Genomic DNA, 20,794 nt, shown 5'->3' with positions numbered 1-20,794 from the left:
CTACCACTGCACCACCGCGGCTTCAATAGGAAGAAGACTAATCTTTTGAAAAAAGCAATGATTCACCCTGATGGTAGATACTTGCATGAGGGGAATGATTGTGTCAGAAACAAAATAAAATTCAAAAGTTTCCCACCTTTCACAATAATGTCCCAGATTCCTCCAGACCAGGTAAAATTTGTAGTCCCAGTGCCAGAGCAACTGCTCATATCTGTTGCTACAGAAGGAGTCCTGCCAGAAGAGGAAGCAACATGGTTTCACTTTAGGCTGCTAGCTCCAAGGATGATTCTTGGAGGAAGTTCTTAAACTTTCCAAAATGAAACAAGTTTCTAGTAGCAAAGATGTTCAAGATTCTCAAGCTGTGATTCTTTATACTCCTTTTATTGTCAATCAGTCAAGATGTGGAGAACTCATACTTCAATATTACCATCTTTGAGTGCTGTAAGTAGTTTAAGGTGCTAGGCATGCTAAGAACTTTTTCAGTTCACCTCCATCTTTTTTGTATTCCACAATATTCCCTGGGTATTCACCAAATTATTTGCTACAGTATTTGATGGTCTCAGACTACATGGTGTATACATTAAATCTTACCAGGATGATTGCCTGATTTAGGCCACTTGTCAGGAGGAATACACAACGCATTATAAACCAAACCATATCCTCTTTCACAAATGCATACATTTCTATTAAGTACCAGAAATCAACTGTGGCTGTTTTAAGCAAAATGATATTACTGATATCCCTGCAATATCATTCTCCCTTGTATGATCCGACCATAAAGCGGTCACATTCGAAGCCATCATCTCCCCTGACCCCCCTCTAGCTAGGGTCAATCAAAAAAACTTCTCCAAAGCTGATTACATCCTCCTGAGGGATGGTATAAACAGCTTCACAGCCCCCTCCCCCTCTCTAGGAACTGGCACCAGTATCCAAAACTATACCAAATTACTATACAAACATTTATATAGATGCATGGAATCAGGAATACCTGACTGGACTAAATCATCCTCCGCAAGAAAGAGTAAACCTGTCTGGTAGACATCTGCAATAAATAAACTGTATAACAAAAGAAAAAAATTGCTGTCCAGGACCAATAAGGAGCAGGTGCCCAATTGGAAGCAATCTTTCCTTAGCCTAAACAAGCAAATAAGAGCACTAGTGAAATCCTCCAAAGCAAACTTCGAGTCCAAATTGGCCACATCTACTAGAGACAATCATAAGGCCTTCTTCACATATGTCTGCAATCTCAAAGGTAGCACCCAGATCTGTTCAGAACTGGTGGTTAAGGACACCACATATACAAATAATGTAGATATAACAAACTTGCTGGCTGACAGATTCAGCAAAAATATCACCCCTCTGTCGCCCCATCAGTAAATCAGGACATTCCCAGTACTTGCCCCCTTCCTATTATATCTAGGGATCAGGTCATCACTGCTCTCTCAAAAGACAAAAAATACAGCCTCCATGGGTCATGATAACATCCCAGGCTGCATCCTACATGTACTCAGGCAGGAACTTGCAGCACCATTAGGTGCCCTATTCAACCAAAGCCTGAGTACCGGATTTGTCCCAGCTGAGTGGAGGACAGCCACTGTCATCCCTTTACACAAAGGTGGAGCATCCACTGATCCGGGAAATTATAGACCCATCAGCCTAACTAGCCTGATCTGCAAGGCCATGGAATGGATTATCATGGACCTCATTAACAAGTACACAGGCAACCTCTAAACCCTCAATCCCACACAGTTTGGCTTTGTCAAGGGGAGGTCATGTCTGTTAAATTTGGTTGACTTTTTTTGAGACAGCCACCAAAGCCATGGATGAGGGGAAGACAGTGCATACCGCCTAACTTGACTTGGCCAAAGCCTTCGACACTATTCCCCACTCGGGCATAATAGATAAGCTGTCTCAACTAGGCATCAATCTGTATGTTACCAGATGGGTAGCCGACTGGCTCACTGATAGAACCCACCTAGTCAAAATAGGGGAAGTCACCTCAAGCAGTAGACCCTTATCGTGTACCCCAGGGTTCGGTCTTGGGGCCTCTGTTATTTGGGATATAGTTTTCAGAGTTACAGGCCAAAACCAGTGGGCTATGGCTGACCAAGTTTGCAGATGACTGCAAGTTGGGAGCTGTCATCAATTCCCCTAGTGACATGGACATCCTCCAAGATGGTCTCACCCAAACAAATGACTCATGCCAGAAACATGGCCTCAAGCTGAATACAAAAAAATGCATCATGATCCCCCTTGGGGAGAGAGAGATGTCCCCACAAATTATCACATTAATAACGTTCTAAGCACGCAGTCAGTCGTGAGGGATTTCAGCACCCAGATTGATAGCAGCCTTACTTTTGACCACCATGTTGCTTCCATTGTACGGAAAGCTTTCTACATGACCCACCTCATAAGTAAGGGTATCTCATCCAGGGACAAGGAGGTCATAACTTCCCTGTATTCTTCCCTTATAAGGCCCATTATTGAGTACAATGCCCCATTCAGCATGTACCTCGCAAAGCACATGCAGCAGCTGGAGAGATCACAGAGGTTCCTCATCAGGAGAATCCAGGGCCTCAAAAATCTACCATACACAGATAGGTTAAAAGCCCTATCCCTCTACTCTGTTTCATACAGAGCCATCAGAGGTGACCTCTGGCATACAAGGCAATCTCAGACCCCGCCTTGATGGGACTGCTGCATATCTGCAAGTCAAGCTCCACTCGAGTAACCCGCCACATGCGGCCTCAACCTGGTCTGTGAAATCAATAGAACTTGCTGGTGGGACAGATTTGTGTCCCAGAAACTCCCCCATCTATGGAATAGACTCCCTCTCCACTTCAACCAGAGTACCTCTTTACCCCTTTTTAAATGCAATCTGGATAACTGGATCAGAAAAAGAAAATACATCCCTGGGATTCCACCCGTTTCCCTGCTGGACAGGGGCATCAGGTGCTGATTTGTCTATGCATGGGCTAAATTCTTGTCTAGGCTTATAAGGGCCTCAGGGCCAATAGCCTAGCAACTTCTTATGATCCTATGAGAGCAGTGCTGGACCCAACAAAGAGCACTGTGTTACTACAGTTAGAGAATGTCATCCTCCTCAATACACAGTGCAGAAAAAAGTAATACAGTGGGCAAAGAGATATTAAGAGCTTTGGAATATAAGTCAGCCTCCATACTTGTGGTCATCCTGGCAAGCCTATATATGAGAAAGATGAATTGAAACTTGAGAAACATGTGGCTGTAACACTAGCACCCCTGGGCCTGGTATTATGCATTACTCCAGCCAGTCAGACAGAATTCAAGATGAAAGCAAGCCAGGTCTTTTTGACTTTAGGGATGCCCTTCATCTTACTATACAGGTCACTCAAACCTGATTAGATGCATTAGACCATACTTGAAGGAAAACACAGACCTTCTCAAAGTCCAAGTGAGGTGGAACCACAAGGGCAAAACCAAGCAAATAAATGTCAAAGAAATGTTGGCACTAATCTGAGTCCTTCAGGAATTCAACAGTGGATGCATGTCTGTTTTTTTTTTCTGAATATTTACAGACTATACCACATGAACGTGGTAAGTAAAGGGCCTCACTGTCTTATCAACTTTGCAACAATTAGTGAAATCTAGCTATCCATTAGAGCATTCACCTATGGGCAGTCAATCAACTCAGAACTAATCAAATAACAGACCACCCAAGCATATTCTCCACCAATCATGGATCAATTTTGGGAGCTCCCATGGTGAAGGTCTGTGTAGTCCCCTGAATTATTAGACTAAGAAGTTTTGTGCAAGCAAGCAGGGCAGTGAATGCATTCTCCCTGAAATGAAGATCTTATGTATGCATCCTGTCCATTTCACTGTTTCACAAAAATCTAGTAGGATGGTAGACAAACATCATATGGATAGCCTGCTTCTGGATAAGATAACTTTGTTTATCCTTCCTTTTACAGATGCAGGAAGAAGAACTTTTCATTGTCCCCATCATTTGCACTATGCTGACTCAGCTTAAGTGCATCATAATGCAACTCAATTTCTGCAGCCTAAAACTGATTGCCTGAGAAGGCAATGTCCCTGATTTCTACTAGGATCATGATCCACCAGAGCCATTTTGTCCCATATCTCCACTAGGATCATGATCCACCAGAGCCATTTATCAAGATTAGCACAAACACATCACTGGGAAGTTGATCTTACTGGGAAGTCTTAGTTGTGTAATGTTAGATGGTTTTCTTATGTTGTAAGTCTACACATATTCCCCACAGAAAGTGCACAGTACAGCAGGTTCTCAGTTAGATAACCTACTTATTTAACACAACTGTAAGCACAGAGCACAAAGGCTATGAGCTGTGTGCTTCCTGAAGTCCAGGGTTTTATTTACACAGCCTCCATTTGCCCACTGTGACTCTGAGCAAGTCACTTAACCAGACAGTGCTCACTAGCTGAATCTGTAAAATATCCACGTGGATCAGTGCTGCACCACAATTAACATAATTCAAATAGATAAAATAAATACAGGACTGGCATACCTCTCTGTATAGGTATGCATTTTATTCTGTTGTCCATGGATTCTCCACTTTATGAATGTCTTGTGGTTACACTGCTCTTCAAGGGAAACTAAACCAAAGGGCACACAGGAAATTAGTCATTACATTTTGTGACCTGAACTTTGTCATTAAAAGCTAACTCTATAATGTTTTTAGACAGCCAACTGTTGTTTATAAAAGTTTCTTTCTTTTTCTTGATGAATGTCACATCAGTTTGCAGAATCTCTGAAGTGTAAGCCCTTGAGACAATTGAGCCTTACTTACAGTTTTTTTGTTTCATCAAGACTTCCCAAAGAAATGCAGTAGGTGGATTGGACACTCTAAACTGGCCCAAGGTGTGAGTGTGTGTGTGTGTGTGTGTGTGCCTTCTGTGGAAGGTTGGGCACCGGACTGGCAACTCGACACCGTAAAACTCCACTGCCAATCATGAGCGAACAGATGATCTGCTGTGGCGACCCCTAACTGGGAAAAGCCGAAAGAAGAAGAAGAAGAAGATCAAGACAAGGTGTCTCTAGATACTAATCCCTCCTTCAAATCCAAAAGTGGTTTTTGAACTAACTCTGAAGCAGGTGAAGCAGGTTATCCAACCGCAGTTTTCTATTCAGAAAGTCAGAATAAACAAGAGAAGTTGCTGCATTTTTAGGAATGTAGAGGCAGCTCATAATTTAGCCAGAACTGAAGGGGTTAGAAAATCTTGCCTAGTGTTCATTTTTTTATCTTAAGGAAATATGGTGGACTAGAGTTAAAATAAACCATCTTCAAATGACTAGCAAATTGTATTGCTTTCTGCTCTGATTGCCACAGAAACCTGACAAGTAATTACCACAGAGAACCACTGCAGGGGCAAGTGGGATCTCACTGTACGACAGCTGCTGCCATTACTGTAGCTTCCTTTAGAAATGAATCAGCTCAGAGCATCTAAGAGGCAAGATCCACATCCATACCTTTTTGAAGTGCCACAAGCTTGATTCCTTTTCAGAAGCAGAGCAGTCTTTGCCTGTAGCTTTCTAGGGAATGTTAACTTACCCAACTAGGCTTGTATGCAGGCTAGTGACTCTTTAGTACTTTTCCATCCTCTGGCAATTACCACAAAGGACTAAGGCTATGAGCTTTTCACAAGCTGTTTAATGTAGTCTAGGGTTTGTTTCCCCTTGGTCCCCATTTGCCTGCTGTGTGGCTCTGAGCAAGTCATTTAACTAGACGGTAATCTGGGAAAACTTAGAAAAAAGGTTAGACTCCTCAATGACCTTTTGGTCCACATGGTTAGTAATTACCTATGAACTTATTATACCATTAAGAATAATGCCACAGTATTGATCTCTACAGCAAACACAGTACAGCTCTGTAATAAATCAGCATGTTTGTATATTTTCAAAAACAGGGATTACTGTTACACTATAGACTCTCACCCCCATTACCCATCCTCCCTAGTTTCCTTTTTTTTCCCAGTGACTCCTATTTATGGGGAATAATTTAAAAGAAAAAAATAAAACAAAAAGAGCAACAGCAAAACATTAATGCTGTATCTAGCAAAACCTATTCTGAGTAGGGGCCTGTTTAGCTTTTCAGATCATGGTCCACCTCTCTTCACTTTTGTTGAGGGCAGTATTCTTCCATTTACAAAAAGAAAAAAGAATTAATCATAGCATGGGATACTCACATCTTTCTACACTACATGTACCTGAAGTTTCATATGTGAGGAAAAGACCAGCCTACCTGAGGATGTCCAAAGTTCTAAAAGTCATGTCAGATGGATGGACATCTCCATACAACTAAATGCCATGTATTATCGGTGACTAACCGATCTGTATTCAAGCATCTTCTGCATGATGAGTTATTATAAAGCTTTATGTTTGGTTAGTGGTGAAAAAGGGGACTTATTTTACATTCCAGGCTTGGATTTCTGTGACACCAGACTGGAGTGATTGCCCTGATAGAACACTGTGGGAAATTGTGCAACAGCTAGGTAAGAAACAGTTGTAGTAAAACAGAAAAATATGCAATGCTTATTTTATGTGTACAATACAGTATGACAAATAGGTAACTGGCATTAAATTGCTTGTTCTGTTTTTTTCTTCAAGGCCATTTTTATTTTTACAGCCCCACTAGCTGCTTTGATAATGGTGTTGCCATGATCATAGTAGATGATAATTTCTACAGAAGGAGTCAGTTGGCTGGGCTTTGTGTGTGTATATATAAAACAATGTGCAAGATAACCTAAAACTTTTGGAATGCTCACAACCAATGGTACTGCAACATGTCTGGAAATTTATAGTCCTAAGTTATGATAAAAGTTTGTTTTTATTATTGCAAGTCATAGTTGCAACATCTCCACTGAGTTTCATTGTCCGACATCTCTAAGGATTAATTTTCTTTAGTGCCCCATGACTGATCGACAGAACAAGGACTGCAACAGACCACATGTCCATTTTTTCTTTTTTTTTTCCATAATAAATCTTTATTATTATATTATTTTCATACACAATTAAAAACAAGAACAACATTTTTAGAAAAAACTACTAACTAATATCACTAACCATCACACCAAACAAATATACAATATTTACAAGAATGCTTCCATGTGAAAAATTAATTATAGAAGAAAAACAAAGAGTAATTAATAACATTTCAAGTAATAGACAGTTTGATTACAAAATTCTCTCCAAACATATGAATAATTGTTAATACCTTCAAGTTAAAAGTATTATGCTAGTATAATATTAAATATCTGTTCCCAAATTTTTGGATTATTAATATTTTTATTATGCGGATTTAAAAGTAGTTTATGAGCTAATATATGCCTTGTTGCCAAAACTCTAAAGTTTTCCCATGATGTTTTAGATGGGTGTAACCAATTAGTGGCTATATAAAGCTTCATTAATAAAAAAAATATTAATATATATAATACTTTGTGATCTAGGGAGTTCTTTCGGGGGAATATGCAAAATCATAAATTTCCATGACAACGTTGTGCTTTGGTAACCCATCTTCTGAAGTTGAATCTTAAGGGAATTCCAAAGCTTATATATGCATTTACAGCTCCAGAACATATGAAGAAGATCAGACGGTTATTAAATTAACTATTAATGGAAACTTTTTAAGATCAATTAATTGACTATTCAATTTTAAATTAGGATTCCTATGAAAGGGTTGAAAAACCATCATATGCTGAACCAGATCTAATGATTGAAATAAGTCTTGTAAATAAATTATGTCCGTTTTAATGTGTTCAAAAATCCCATATAATTTCAAAGTATCTTTACCTAAAAAAGGTATTGCTTTTGGATTAATATTCAACTTTAAAATATATTTATAATTCAAGATCACCCAAGCTGGTGTCCACTTAGTACTAGTGATATCATAGTTGGCAATTCTTAGAATTCTATTAGAGTTTACGATTAAATAATACATTTCAAAATTAGGCAACTCCAGTCCTCTATTTTTTGGGGTCATTAATTTATCATAAGATATCCTGTTTTTTTTTGGTTCCCAAATGAATTTAGCCAATTCTTTATGAATTTGTTTAAAAAATGTCTTCGAAAGTATTAGTTGGGCTGACCTGAAAATATATAATAGCCATGGTAGTACATTCATTTTAACAATTGAAACTTTTGCTAATACTGGCAGTCGTAAATTTTTCCACCTCCCAAAATCAGAAATTATTTGGTCCCAAATTGTTTTAATGTTATTATTGTAGAAGTCTTTATTATCTGTAGAAAACTCAATACCTAAGTATTTAATATTTTCTTTAAATGTTACCTGCCCAACCAAAGGTAATAGCGAAAAAGGTTTAGGTGTCTTTAAAGGGAAGATATTGTTTTTTTTTCAAGTTAATTTTATAGTTAGAGACTTCTGAAAAGTCATTAACAGCCTTCAATAATTTTTCAGTGTCTGATATTGGAGATGCACAATAAATGTTAAGATCATCAGCAAAAGCTGCTATTAATATTTTGGTTCCATAAATTATTGGGACATTATGATAGACATTCTGCTTAATATATAAGAACAAAGGTTCAAGATAAAGATTAAATAGTAAAGGGGACAAAGGGCAGCCCTGGCGTATTCCAGTCTTAATCTGTATTCTTTTAGAGAAAATTCTATTAATATGCAGTGTAGTATAGGGATTACTATATAATATTTGTAACATTTGAACAAACTCATGGGAAATATTAAAATAAGGTAAAAGATCAAACAAAAAATTTGTATCAACCCTATCAAAGGCCTTCTGTGCATCAATTATAAGGGCATAGACATTAAGATTATTTTGTTTAACATGTGTTATCATAGTATGTAATGTAAGTGTATTGTCACTGGTTTGTCTACCTGCCATAAATCCAGCCTGTCCTTTAGATATTATATGAGTCATGATTTTCTTCAGTCTAGATGCAATAATAGAGGTTAGAATTTTCATGTCTACATTTATTAATGATATCGGTCTATAATTATCAGGGTTTTGGGGACCTGAATTGGCTTTATGTATAAAAATAGTTTTTGAAGCGTTAAGATGAGGATCATTAATTTTATTCCTAATTATGTAGTTAAATACAACTGAAAGTATCTTACCGAAAGTATCTGCAAACCTTTTATAAAACTCCACTGTCAACCCATCAGGACCTGGTGATTTATGTGATTTCATGTGTTGGATTATATATACTACTTCTTCTTCGGATATCGGTTTGACCAAGTCATTTTGAATATTCTCTCCTATTTTTGGAAACTTAATTGATTGTAAAAATTTTTCATAAATTCTGTGTGAGGACATATCCTTTTGCCCATCATAAATATTAGTATATATTCCCTCAAAAATATTAATGATATCCTCTGTTTTAGAATATATAATATTATTAAATTGTATTTCCGAAATTTGCACTGTTGTTTTCGATTGATTAATGATCCTAGCTAACGCTCTCGATGGTGTTTGAACATGATTAGCATACCTCACTAATGTCTTATATTCTTGAAATGTTAATCTACTATTTTGAATTAAGAAGAGATCCTTTTGACATTTAAGCAGTTCCTTCTCTGTTTGTTCATTAAAATTCTGAATCAGTTCTTGATCAAGTAGTTTAATTTTTGTTTCTAAATTTTTAATATCTCTGTTTAGTATTTTTTTATAATAAGAAGCTTTTTGCAAAAGGATCCCTCTTATTTGTGTTTTAACTGTCGCCCATTCAATATCTGGGGTATATTGTTGTTTCTTTAGACTAGCCAATAAATCTTTAAGGTAATTTGTAATTTCTTGTATTATTTCTTCCTTATTCAGCAAATTTGGGTTAAGAGACCAATTATAACCTCTTTGTCGCAAGGTATCCTTTACCTCCTTAGCAAAACTCAGCTAAATTTTTGAGTGGTCTGACAGATAATGTGCATTTATAACAACTATAGGTTCTAGATTAATCAATGTTCTTGAAATCAGAAAGAAATGTATTCTGGACCACATTTTATGACATGGGGAATAAAATGTAAAATTATTTGTGCTATTAACATTGTTCAAATAGTGAAAAGAGTCATAAAGTTGAAAATCCTCTTTAATATCATTCAGTGCTAATACAGCCTACTTATTAAATGCTCTTTGTGGGCAAGATCTATCCAACTTCGGATTTTGGTAAGCATTCCAATCACCTCCAATAATTACATAATATCTATCAAATTGTGTTAAAATTGAGTACAATGATGTTATAAATATTTGTTGATTATTGCAGGGCGCATAAATATTTAAAAGTAAAATAGTTTTATCAAATAGGGTAGATGCAAGAATAACGTAGCACCATCGCCCATCTTTATCTCTGTTAGAATCTAAAATTTTTTCCTTATATTGATCTTTAATAATAATAGCTACCCCAGCACTATTTGACTTACCTTCCGATGCCACTACTTCTCTGATCCACTTCTTTTTTTTAATATCAACCCATTGATCATTCATTAAATGCGTTTCTTGAAGTAAAATAAACCACGCCTTAGCCTGCAATAAAACGTGTAACAATAGTTTCTTCTTCTTTAAGTTCTGGAGCCCTTTAACGTTCCATGAGTCTAATTCCCACATTTCCAAGGTTGGCTGTACAATGAAGGTTTTGGAGAGAAAACATAAAAGAAAAATAAAGTAGATTCAAAACCATACATAGTCTGGAAGCAACCCTTATATCCCGTCCTACACCAGTGCTTACCCACTATAACCCCGGACCAGGACATGTATAGGTCTTGTATAACATGGAATAACAAAAGGTTTGAGAGAAGAAACAAATATAAAAACACCACATTATAAAATTTCAAACATGTTCCACAGTTAAGACCTATATAATCTAACTTAACTACGACAAAGCCTAAACTAAACATTCCCTAACAAGCACTGTCATGATCTACAGCTCCTTGGTTAACTATTATTTAAGCAAATCAATATTGAAAATATAATATTACAGTACATATAAAAAATAAAGCGAAAAAAGAAAGTTTTAATAATTGGATTAGCTATCTATACATAAACCGCATGCATAAAGAAAAAGAAATAACATATAAAAAACACTTAATGTGTAAACAAAGTTATCATTTTACTACAAATATAACCTATAAAAAAAAAAAAAAGGACCATGCTAGAATATAACCCTATACTAAAATAAGTATACAGCTAACTACTAATATCCCTGGTTAGGAATTCACACTATCATAGTTTTATACTAAAGCAAACTACTAACTAATTAATATAATAGATTATCATCTCTACACAGTACATTAAAGACTATAATGACAAGTATAGTTATACAAACATTACTAAACCCTGCACCCTCTCTAAATAATATAACTGCAAGTTTCTAAATAAACATTTATAAGGGAAGTATATAAAATGTTCCTATGTGCTTAATTTACCATACAACAGTGTTATTTTAATGTTAAATAAGCAAAAAAGTGTTTAAAACAGTTCCCTTCAGTTTCCCAAGCCTGGAAACCCTGTAAAATATTCGTGATGGGGGGCCGCTTTTACAGACGGACTCCCGGAAGTGTCACAGCGAAATCTGCACCCATGACAGCATTTTAGGCATTTCCTGTCTTCCTCCTCATTGAAAACAGTTCGTAGAAGCCATAAAACGTCGGGAAACGAGTGCAGATAATCAAGATAAGCAAAAACAAACAGTTTTATTACTCAGGAAAAGACCTACAGCTTTACAAACGAAAACAAAGGATTACCCAATTACCCAGTCCTCGAGGCACAGTAAACAATGGATCCGACCTCAGCAGCATGCCAGTCCCAACGAAAGTTCAATTCAAGTCTCTGATGCAGGTAAAGCCTTGAAAACTTTTAGAAACAGATTTCTTGCCTCATTTTTGGTGGAAATAGCATGTTTAGTCCCATCCATTGTAAATATAAGCATATTAGGGTATTTCATTTGAAACTTAATTTGTTTGTCAATAAGAAATTTGCATTATGGAGACAAAGACTGTCTAGCTTGTCTGACCTGTATAGGTAGATCCTGTGTCAGGGATATTTTATTATTTTTCCACATGATATAGCCTCCACTTTGTTTTGCAGTAGTAAGTATTCTGTTTACATCTTGATAATTAAGTATTTTCACATATACAGGTCTAGGAAAGTTAGATGCTTGTAACTCTCTCAGAGCTCTGTGTTCTCTTTCAATAATAATTTGTTTCACCATATCAGAGTCATTTAGAAGCACTGCAAATATTTGTAGTATGGATGGAATTAATTCATTATACTGAATAGATTCTGGAATCCCTCTGATAATAATGTTGTTTCTCCTGGATCTTGCTTCTAAGTCCGTAAGTTTTCTTTGCATAGCCTGTATATCCACATCATGTAGATTAGTTTTTTTTTTTCGAGTAAAGTTAGTTTATCCTCATTTTCAGAAATTCTAGCTTCCGTCTTATCCATTCTTTCCAGCAACTGAGTACATGAATTTCCAAATGTTTGTATTTGACAGGTCAGTTCCTTCAGAGCTTCTTGTATGGGTAGCAGAGCATTTCTGATGTCTTCCATGTTTAATGCTTGCTCAGGTCTAGTTTTAGTCCCTGGTTTCTGTTGTTCCTGTATTTTAGTAATTTTCTGTCGTTTAGAAATCACATCTTTTTCTGGTGACTGTAACTTCGAAAGTTTTGTTTTGGTAGTGGTTATATCCATGTTTTTTTCCTCTTTTGACATCTTGTTAGAACACAAAAACTTGCAGTATAGAAAGCACATGGTTCCTTTGTTTACTTCTCTCTGCAGAGACAGCTAATCTGATCTAATCCAGTGAAATATATTCCTTTTTTCCGGTTTTTCTTCTTAATACAGGATAGTAAAATGTAGTTGAAGTTATTTTATCAAATATTTGATGTTAAAAATCTTTGTAGTATCCACTCAGGGTTTAGATTTCCTCAGGTTAAATGGAGAGCTGCAGTTCAGCAGTGCTCACAGAACGGCAGCCATCTTTGAATCATCCCATTTTTTCTGAATAGGTATTTCTTGAGGGAGGTCATCTTACCAATGAACTTTTCACTGAAAAGTATGTTGTCAAACCTAACTGACCAAAATTGCATTCTAATGAAAGTTAAAATATTTGCAAATGTGTTTTCTGTGGAGGTGAAGCACCCTACACCCCTGAGCAGAGGAGATCTCATGTTCCCCCTTACTGATATTAAATGAGTTTGCAATATTGTCAAACAAAGGGATCTCATTACTTTGATTTCATTCAGCCATCCGAAGGGGACAGTTTCTGGTATCACAGATGGTGCACATTTGCAAAAATATATGGGAGATTTGGTAACGGCAAGTGTTATCTCACCTTCAGGGAAGCTTTGACTCATCTGCATTATCTGTTGGTTGAACATGAACTCTAATAAAAAAAAAAGAGTCCCAGCTCCTCCTCAGCCCACACCTTAAGTCAAAATATAAACCCATTCGACTCTTATTTTTTTTATAATTAAGCTAATGAAATGTAAATCTTCTGATACGTTTTGCATTTTTAAACAATACTTCTGCTACCTTTATTTTATACAATAGGTAGTCTATGCCTGTGCAAACTCCTAATGTGCACTAATGATTATAATTATTTCTAAAGACTGTTCCTATTTTTAATGTTGTTTTTATTCCACATACTAGTCCATTTTAGATGTAAGGTGGTCAGCTTTTATGAAAAACTGTTTCTACAGTTTGGAGTAACTGTGTTTGTCTGCTTCACATATAGAGAGTAAAAGGGTAGGGGGAAAGATACATCCATCATCTCATATTACATTACCTGAAAATGGAGAAAAACATATACTACCGTAAGCAAGCATATAACTCTCCAGAGGTTTAAGTGTAATCAACAAATGTAGTACCACATCTACCCAGAAATTCAATACATTCACTAAAATTATAAAAAATATAAAACAAAAAGAAAGCACTTGTATAACAAATAAAGGAAATGTTTATTAAAAGACAGAAACCAATTTATTTTGGGTCTGAGGAGGTACATGAACTTAAAATCTTGCTGTGATTGCACAGCAAGATTTTAAGTTCATGTACCTCCTCAGACCCAAAATAAATAGATTTTTTTTCTTTCTGTCATTGTGTGGTTGTCATATGTTCTGTGTGCCCTAAAAACATTGACATGGACTTTCCTAACCTTTGTCCCACACATTTAGTATACAGTTAAGTCATTAAATTCCAAAGATGCAGGATGCCCTTTCACCCCCCCCCCCCATTAGATTGTCTGCTCAGCTATTCCTGCTGTCTAATGAAGACATTACACATTTTTATAACTACAGTTCTCAAACAGATTAATAATCACATGGGTAGTGGAGCTGCAGTACCATTTAGTTGGTGTTTTGTACCCATCAAGATATTATATTCCAAAATGGTGGCAATCACCTTCCAGTTGCATTCTGCAGGCAGGTAAATTTATGTCTAAAGTAACAGCAGTAGTGAGCTATTGATCAAATGTAAAATTACTGTTGTATTGCTCCACTGGAACATATGAAATAAATATTTCAAAAGTGTATTAACTATTTTTTTCTTTCAAGCTGCTGGTTGTCAATCACAATGGGCACCATCTGGACTTTCGTGGCTCCAGCCCTTGCTGTTATTTGTGTAAGTATCTGAAAAGGGAGGCATTGTTAGTGGGGGTTACATTGACAACAGTGCCATATTGTTATAGAGTGTAACTTATAACAAGCATATAGTACATACTACATAGTTAAGTGTGCTAACTCCAGCAAAACTGTAACCAAATGCATTTTGTAATTATGAAGTTAAGAAGGCTCCGTACTGAAATGTCAGCACTTGAAATGCTGAGTACCAACAATCCAAAAAAAAAAAGACTGAAAATGTAGCAGAAGAGCAAATATTGAACATTGTTTTTCTCCCTTAAACTTCTTTTTGCAGGGGGGGGATAAGCCCCAACCTGCACTCCTCAATGTGGGGGGCAAGCATCCCCCCAAATATATATACACCAAATCTGAGATTGCCATATCTCAGAGAATAGGGAATATTATGAGAAATGGCCACCTTGGAGTTAGTATTGGTAAGTCTGTTTTTTGGCCACGCAGTTTCATGTTTTGGGACATGCTCTGTTGGGTCCTGACATTTCAAATGGTAGCCAGTTAGGAAACCATTGTACCTTCCTGAATTATCAGTACAAGAAGCTGGTGGTTTCACATCTCCAGGACCAAAGGTTCAGTTTTAAACATCTGATTACTATTCGTGTGGAATATTGTATGTGCTGGGTACTCTGGTTTCATTCTCCCACCCACAGAAACATGCTGGCTGCATGCTTGCTGTCTGTCCATACATGTGTGTGTATGTGTGTGTGAATTTACCCCTGGGTTTGTGGCCTTGATCACTGCTGAAAAGGGACCCCCACATGATTTCAAATTGTAGTTTGAACTAAGAAAACTTGAAAGAAAACTTGTACTGGAGATGAGATCCTCCAGAGCAGCTGAGAGAGAGAATAAAACAGCTTAAGGTTCAAAAGGCATTAGCCCAGAGAAAGTGGGTGACAGTAGACAGAAGTCAAAATGGCACTGGCATAAAGAGGAGATGCCTACCTCTGGTGTTCCCATGCCAGGCTGTCTCCAGGCTCAGTGAACAGGCCCTCAACTGCAAACAAAGAGGTTTTCAGCTCATCCTTGGACCATTTTCAATGAACATTGGTGGGAAGTATTTTTTGCAGAGGGGCACACAAAGATGTTATCAGTTCATCCTTAGACAACGCAGAAGAATCATGTTGATCTGTCAACAAAATGTTTGAGTAAATATCAATGGAACAAAATAAACTTGCTGAAACCACTTTCAGAGAATATTTTAGGAAAGTTTTTTTGCAGGAGGCAAGACCTCCCCCACCCCCTCCTATGTGGGGAATTCCCAGCCCTGAACTTATATGTACCTATTCCTAGAATGGAGAACAGAGGAGAAATGAGAAAACATTTTTTGCTGTAAGTTGCTGCAGCGAGTTTATCTCACTCTATCAACACTTGCTGAAACAGCTGCCAGTAGGTTACTTGCTCCCCAAATCAGCAAGGGTCTCCCACATGCTGTTGTGCAATGTATGATGATTGACTTACATGTTCAGAAAGTCTCATATTTTTGGAAGCCATGTTGTGTACTACATGAGACAGGTATTGTATTGAACATCAAAGTATGCAATACAATGCAGACAACGAAGCTATCGCAAACACCTGGTCTGCCCACCAGACAGTGATATGGCAGAGGTCCCAGCTATGAGGATGTTGATTACATCCCCCAATGGCAAAATATGCCAATTATGTATAATCTGCTGTCATGGACAATGAATTACTACATTTTGTATGATGCCATTGACACCTGTGCTAGATCTGAAGCCCCATGCATAATCATCACCTAGAATGCATGCTTAAGTATGTAACTCCTGCATGAAGATATCAGAGGACAGCTACTGAATGTGCCACTGGGCAAATGTTTACACTTTGAGCCTCCTTCTCAGGAAGTACAGAAATTTAGAAAACTAGGGCAAAGCAAATTAAACAGCTAAGTAATTCTTCCATTCCCCATACCAAAATATAACAGAACTTTTCTGCCAAGCAAAGTCCAAGCAAGTCAAATAGAGGAAGGCATTTGAGTAGAGTCAACAGCAATGTGATAGGATCTGAGATTGTCTGTCTAGAAAGAGCAATGGTCCTCCCAGTCAAAAGTGCCCTTCCCAGGTCTGACTCCATTCCACCTTCCACAACAGTTAGGAGGGAGACTTTTCCTGTTTAGAGCCGAATGGTTCAAACTGACCATGAGCCATTGTGTGTGGGGGGCTCATATGTTCAGGTGTAATAAAAAATGCTGAACAATTCCTCCATTCATGGAATGCCTACTATACCCCCCCGCCCCTCAACGAGCATTCACTGGCTAGGTTAATTTTAAAAAATGTTAGTGTCAGCATACATAAACTCTCTGGGAGAGAACAAGGCATTTAATCCAGACTGTTCTTGTTTCCCTAAAAATGGCCTTTACAGACAAACCTCAGATTTATCAAGGTGAAAACACTTGGTTACATGCTTCAGTTTATTAGTAGCATAGACAGTTCCCTTATTTCTTGGCTTAATCAGAACACTTCCAGTTCATCTACTTGCTTTCTGGACTGACTGTTGCTCTCAGGGTCTTTAAAAATGATCATTCCCTGCTTTTGCCTCTTTCATACTGCAGGAGATTCACATTTATATGTATAGGGAAGACTGTATAATCCCAAAAAAATCCTGGAGCAGATGAAAATTGCACTACACTACACCATTCATTGTTTCACCAAACTGTGGCTCTCCCTCAGCTGGTAGAAATCCATCCTGTCACCCCCACAAGCTAATCAAAAGTTTCCTTGAAAGGGGGGCACATTCTAGGCACAAAGAGCTGCAGATCATTTATCCCAAAGGAAAAGGTGACAATGTTAACTTCCCTCCATAACCACAAGGAACATTCTACATACCCTCTTCAACGATCATGGCTGTTTTTGTGAAATTGCATGTGAGAAATTTCCACTGATAATTCAGAAGCTGATTTTCCCAGTGCCTGTATTCTTGCAGCCATGACAAGCCCAATCCTCCTTTCTCAAGGAGGTGAACAACAGTGACCTCAATATCCTTTCCTAATCCTTCAAACTTTTTTTCCCAGAAAAAGTGAATTCTGTTAAACTCAAATCTGAATTTTCATCTTGCAGTCTATAAGATAGGATCCTCATTGTGTAATGGAAATTCTCTCCACTGGAGGTCCTGCAGATCTGAAAGAGACCAAGAAACCCACCACTAAAATACAATACCTAAGTGGTCCAGATTCTCAGCCTGGTGCAAATCTTAAAACATCTGACTTAAGGCAGACACATTGTAACTTGTAATTTTGTTTGAAAAGAGGCTTTTGTTAGTATTGCTTAAGGTGTGTGTGTCTCTGACATCTTGGTATGTTTACTATTACAGTCAGGAAAACACAAAGTGGAACCAATGATAAAGTGGAGCCAACAGCAAAAAACATAAAACTCCAAAATAGAAGAAAGTTCCACAGCATTGCACCAGTATACCTTTAATAAAAACAAAGCTTTCAGACAAAAGTCCTTCTTCAGTGTTAATAAAATTCTCATCCAGATAACACATCCTTTATAGTTATAAAAACAACAGATGACACAGCCTACCTATCATAAATTAGGCTTAATCAAGCCATTAAAAACAGTAATTAATCGGATTTTGCACTGAAAGATTTTAAAGAAATATATGACATTCTATACATTCAGTGACTTTAAAATTATTTGTTATTATTAAATGGGCTTAACATAAGCATATTCATTTCATTCATTTACATATATTCTTCATGGATAGCCCAGAGAAATATATATTAAAAAAAAAACAAAAAAAACCCATATATATATATATATATATATATATATATATATATATATATATATATATATATATATATATATAGATTCCTATTACAAGAATGAATGTTCACAACTTCAGACTTGTAATAGGAAGCCTCACTTACGCGAAAGTTCACTTTAACAAAAGTGAACTTTTGCGAAATTGCACTTCACCGAAAGTACCACAGCACAGTGAAGGACATCAAAAAACAAGCTATGTCCTCCACTATGGTGCGATACTCACAAACCTTATTGTTAGGGCATGGGTTAGGGTAAGGGGATAGTTAGTAAAGCTATCCCCTTACCCTAACCCTTGCCCTAACCCTAAGGTTCGTGACTATCGCACCATAGTAGAGGACATTGCTATGTCCTTCACTGCACTGCAGTAGTCACAGACCTTAGGGTTAGGGCACAGGTCATGATAAGGGGATAGCCCTACAGGCTATCCCTACCATGACCCGTGCCCTAACCCTAAGGTCTGTGAGTACTGCATGAAAGTTCAGTACAACGCCCGTTCGTTGTACTGAACTTCGTGTAAGTGCGCTTTCAATTAAGTGCACTTTCACTGCAGTGTGCATTCCATACATTATTTCAAAGTAGTGAACCTTCCATCTAGTGTATGGAATCCATATATATATATATATATATATGTATATATATGCATCCATATATGATAAACATTTGGATGTACTACAATAAGTGAATTCTAAACCTTCAATGGTATAGAACTAGTGGCAAGCATATTATATTATTGAACATTATGTGAAGTCATATACATACAAACTGAACTAAAAAAGTTCACATAAATGCAGATAAACATCCATTCTAATGTATAATATATGATACACCATATCAGGTATATAAAAATATATACATAAGAATTTACAGAGTATGGAAGGACTCATTCCTCAATTATTTTATTTGTTCCTGCTTCTTTTTCAAAATGGGTTTAATGGTAACTTGCTTATTCAAACCAGGGTACTTCTCGGCATGTAAGCGAGTAATCCACTCATACTCCCTATTATCTAGTCTACTCACTAAATCCCCATGCCTAATATTGGCAGTTAGAATATCTATTGCACAAAAAGAAAAACAATGTGATGTATCTGTCTCTTGTATGTGTTGGGCTAGAGAATTTGTAACCACTTTCCTTCTTATTTCTGATTTATGTTTGGTTATGCTAGCTCTCAACCTTCTGGTTGACTTATCGACATAGAAACATGAACACTGTTGGCATAATGCTAAATAAACCACATTATTGGTGTTACATGTAGCTGTCCAACGAAGTTCAAATCACTTCCCATTATTAGGATGTATAAATTCAGTTATTGTAGTTATTAACACAACATGCACAATTGTGGCAAGAATAAGTGCCCTTCTTGCTATACTTTATGGGTTCTGTTCTATTTAAACCAAAATCTTTATAACATAAACGTTTCTTTATACTATTACATTTTTATAGGTAAGGTATGGCCTATCTGGAAATCAGTTTACCATAACCTGGCAAAGCCTTCAGTATATACCAATTGTTTCTAATAACTTGTTCTATACTTTTGCTTGTTCTACTATAGGTCATTAAGTACCTCAGGTTACTATCAGACAATGATTGTGTAGTCATAGTACTACCTTGGTTGGAAAAGTAAGGCCTCGCTCTTCCTTGCCTCATAGACAAGACCTCATTTCTGGCCACCTCTAAGTCATCTGAGTGATATCCTCTTTCCAAGAGTTCATCTGTCATATCTTGCATCTGTTTAAGGCATACCTCATCTCGAGTGTTTAAGCTGCTTACACGTAGGTATTGCCCTCTGGGTATACCCTTAAATACATACCTAGCATACATACTGGTTTTGTGTAAATATTTGTTTGCTTGTGTATCTTTCTTATAAATACTAGTGTCTAATCCAGTCTCTTTTTTAGATAGGGTAACATCCAGAAAATTTATACTTGATTTTGAATAGTTTATTTCAAATTTAAGAAAATAATTTATGTTATTCAAGTAAGAATGTAAGCAGGTTAAATTCCTGGAATTTGTTGTGGGATTCTTTTATTCTACATTTGTGGTTTCGTGATTGTCTGATAGTAACCTGAGGTACTTAATGACCTATAGTAGAACAAGCAAAAATATACAACAAGTTATTAGAAACAATTGGTATATACTGAAGGCTTTGCCAAGTTATGGTAAACTGATTTCTAGATAGGCCATACTTTACCTATAGAAAATGTAATAGTATAAAGAAATGTTTATGTTATAAAGATTTTGGTTTAAATAGAACAAAACCCATAAAGTATAGCAAGAAGGGCACTTATCCTTGCCACAATTGTGCATGTTATGTTAATATAACTACAATAACTGAATTTATACATCCTAATAATGGGAAAAGATTTTAACTTTGTTGGACAGCTACATGTAACACC

General features: G+C 36.8%; 1 protein-coding gene across 2 annotated transcripts in view; it reads left to right on the top strand.

The window, feature by feature from the left end:
* LOC122799354 (adhesion G-protein coupled receptor D1-like) overlaps positions 1-20,794 on the top strand; it is a 689,306-nt gene that overhangs the window by 542,363 nt on the left and 126,149 nt on the right. For both annotated transcript variants that reach the window (XM_044068349.1, XM_044068348.1), the window contains one exon: positions 14,538-14,604. In XM_044068349.1, the coding sequence (XP_043924284.1) occupies positions 14,538-14,604 (67 nt within the window). The remainder of the gene's footprint in view (positions 1-14,537; positions 14,605-20,794) is intronic.

Source organism: Protopterus annectens, chromosome 4.part0, assembly GCF_019279795.1.
Source record: "Protopterus annectens isolate FY-2018-M chromosome 4.part0, PAN1.0, whole genome shotgun sequence".
Classification (NCBI taxonomy): domain Eukaryota; kingdom Metazoa; phylum Chordata; order Ceratodontiformes; family Protopteridae; genus Protopterus; species Protopterus annectens.
This window is presented reverse-complemented; position numbering and strand designations above follow the sequence as displayed.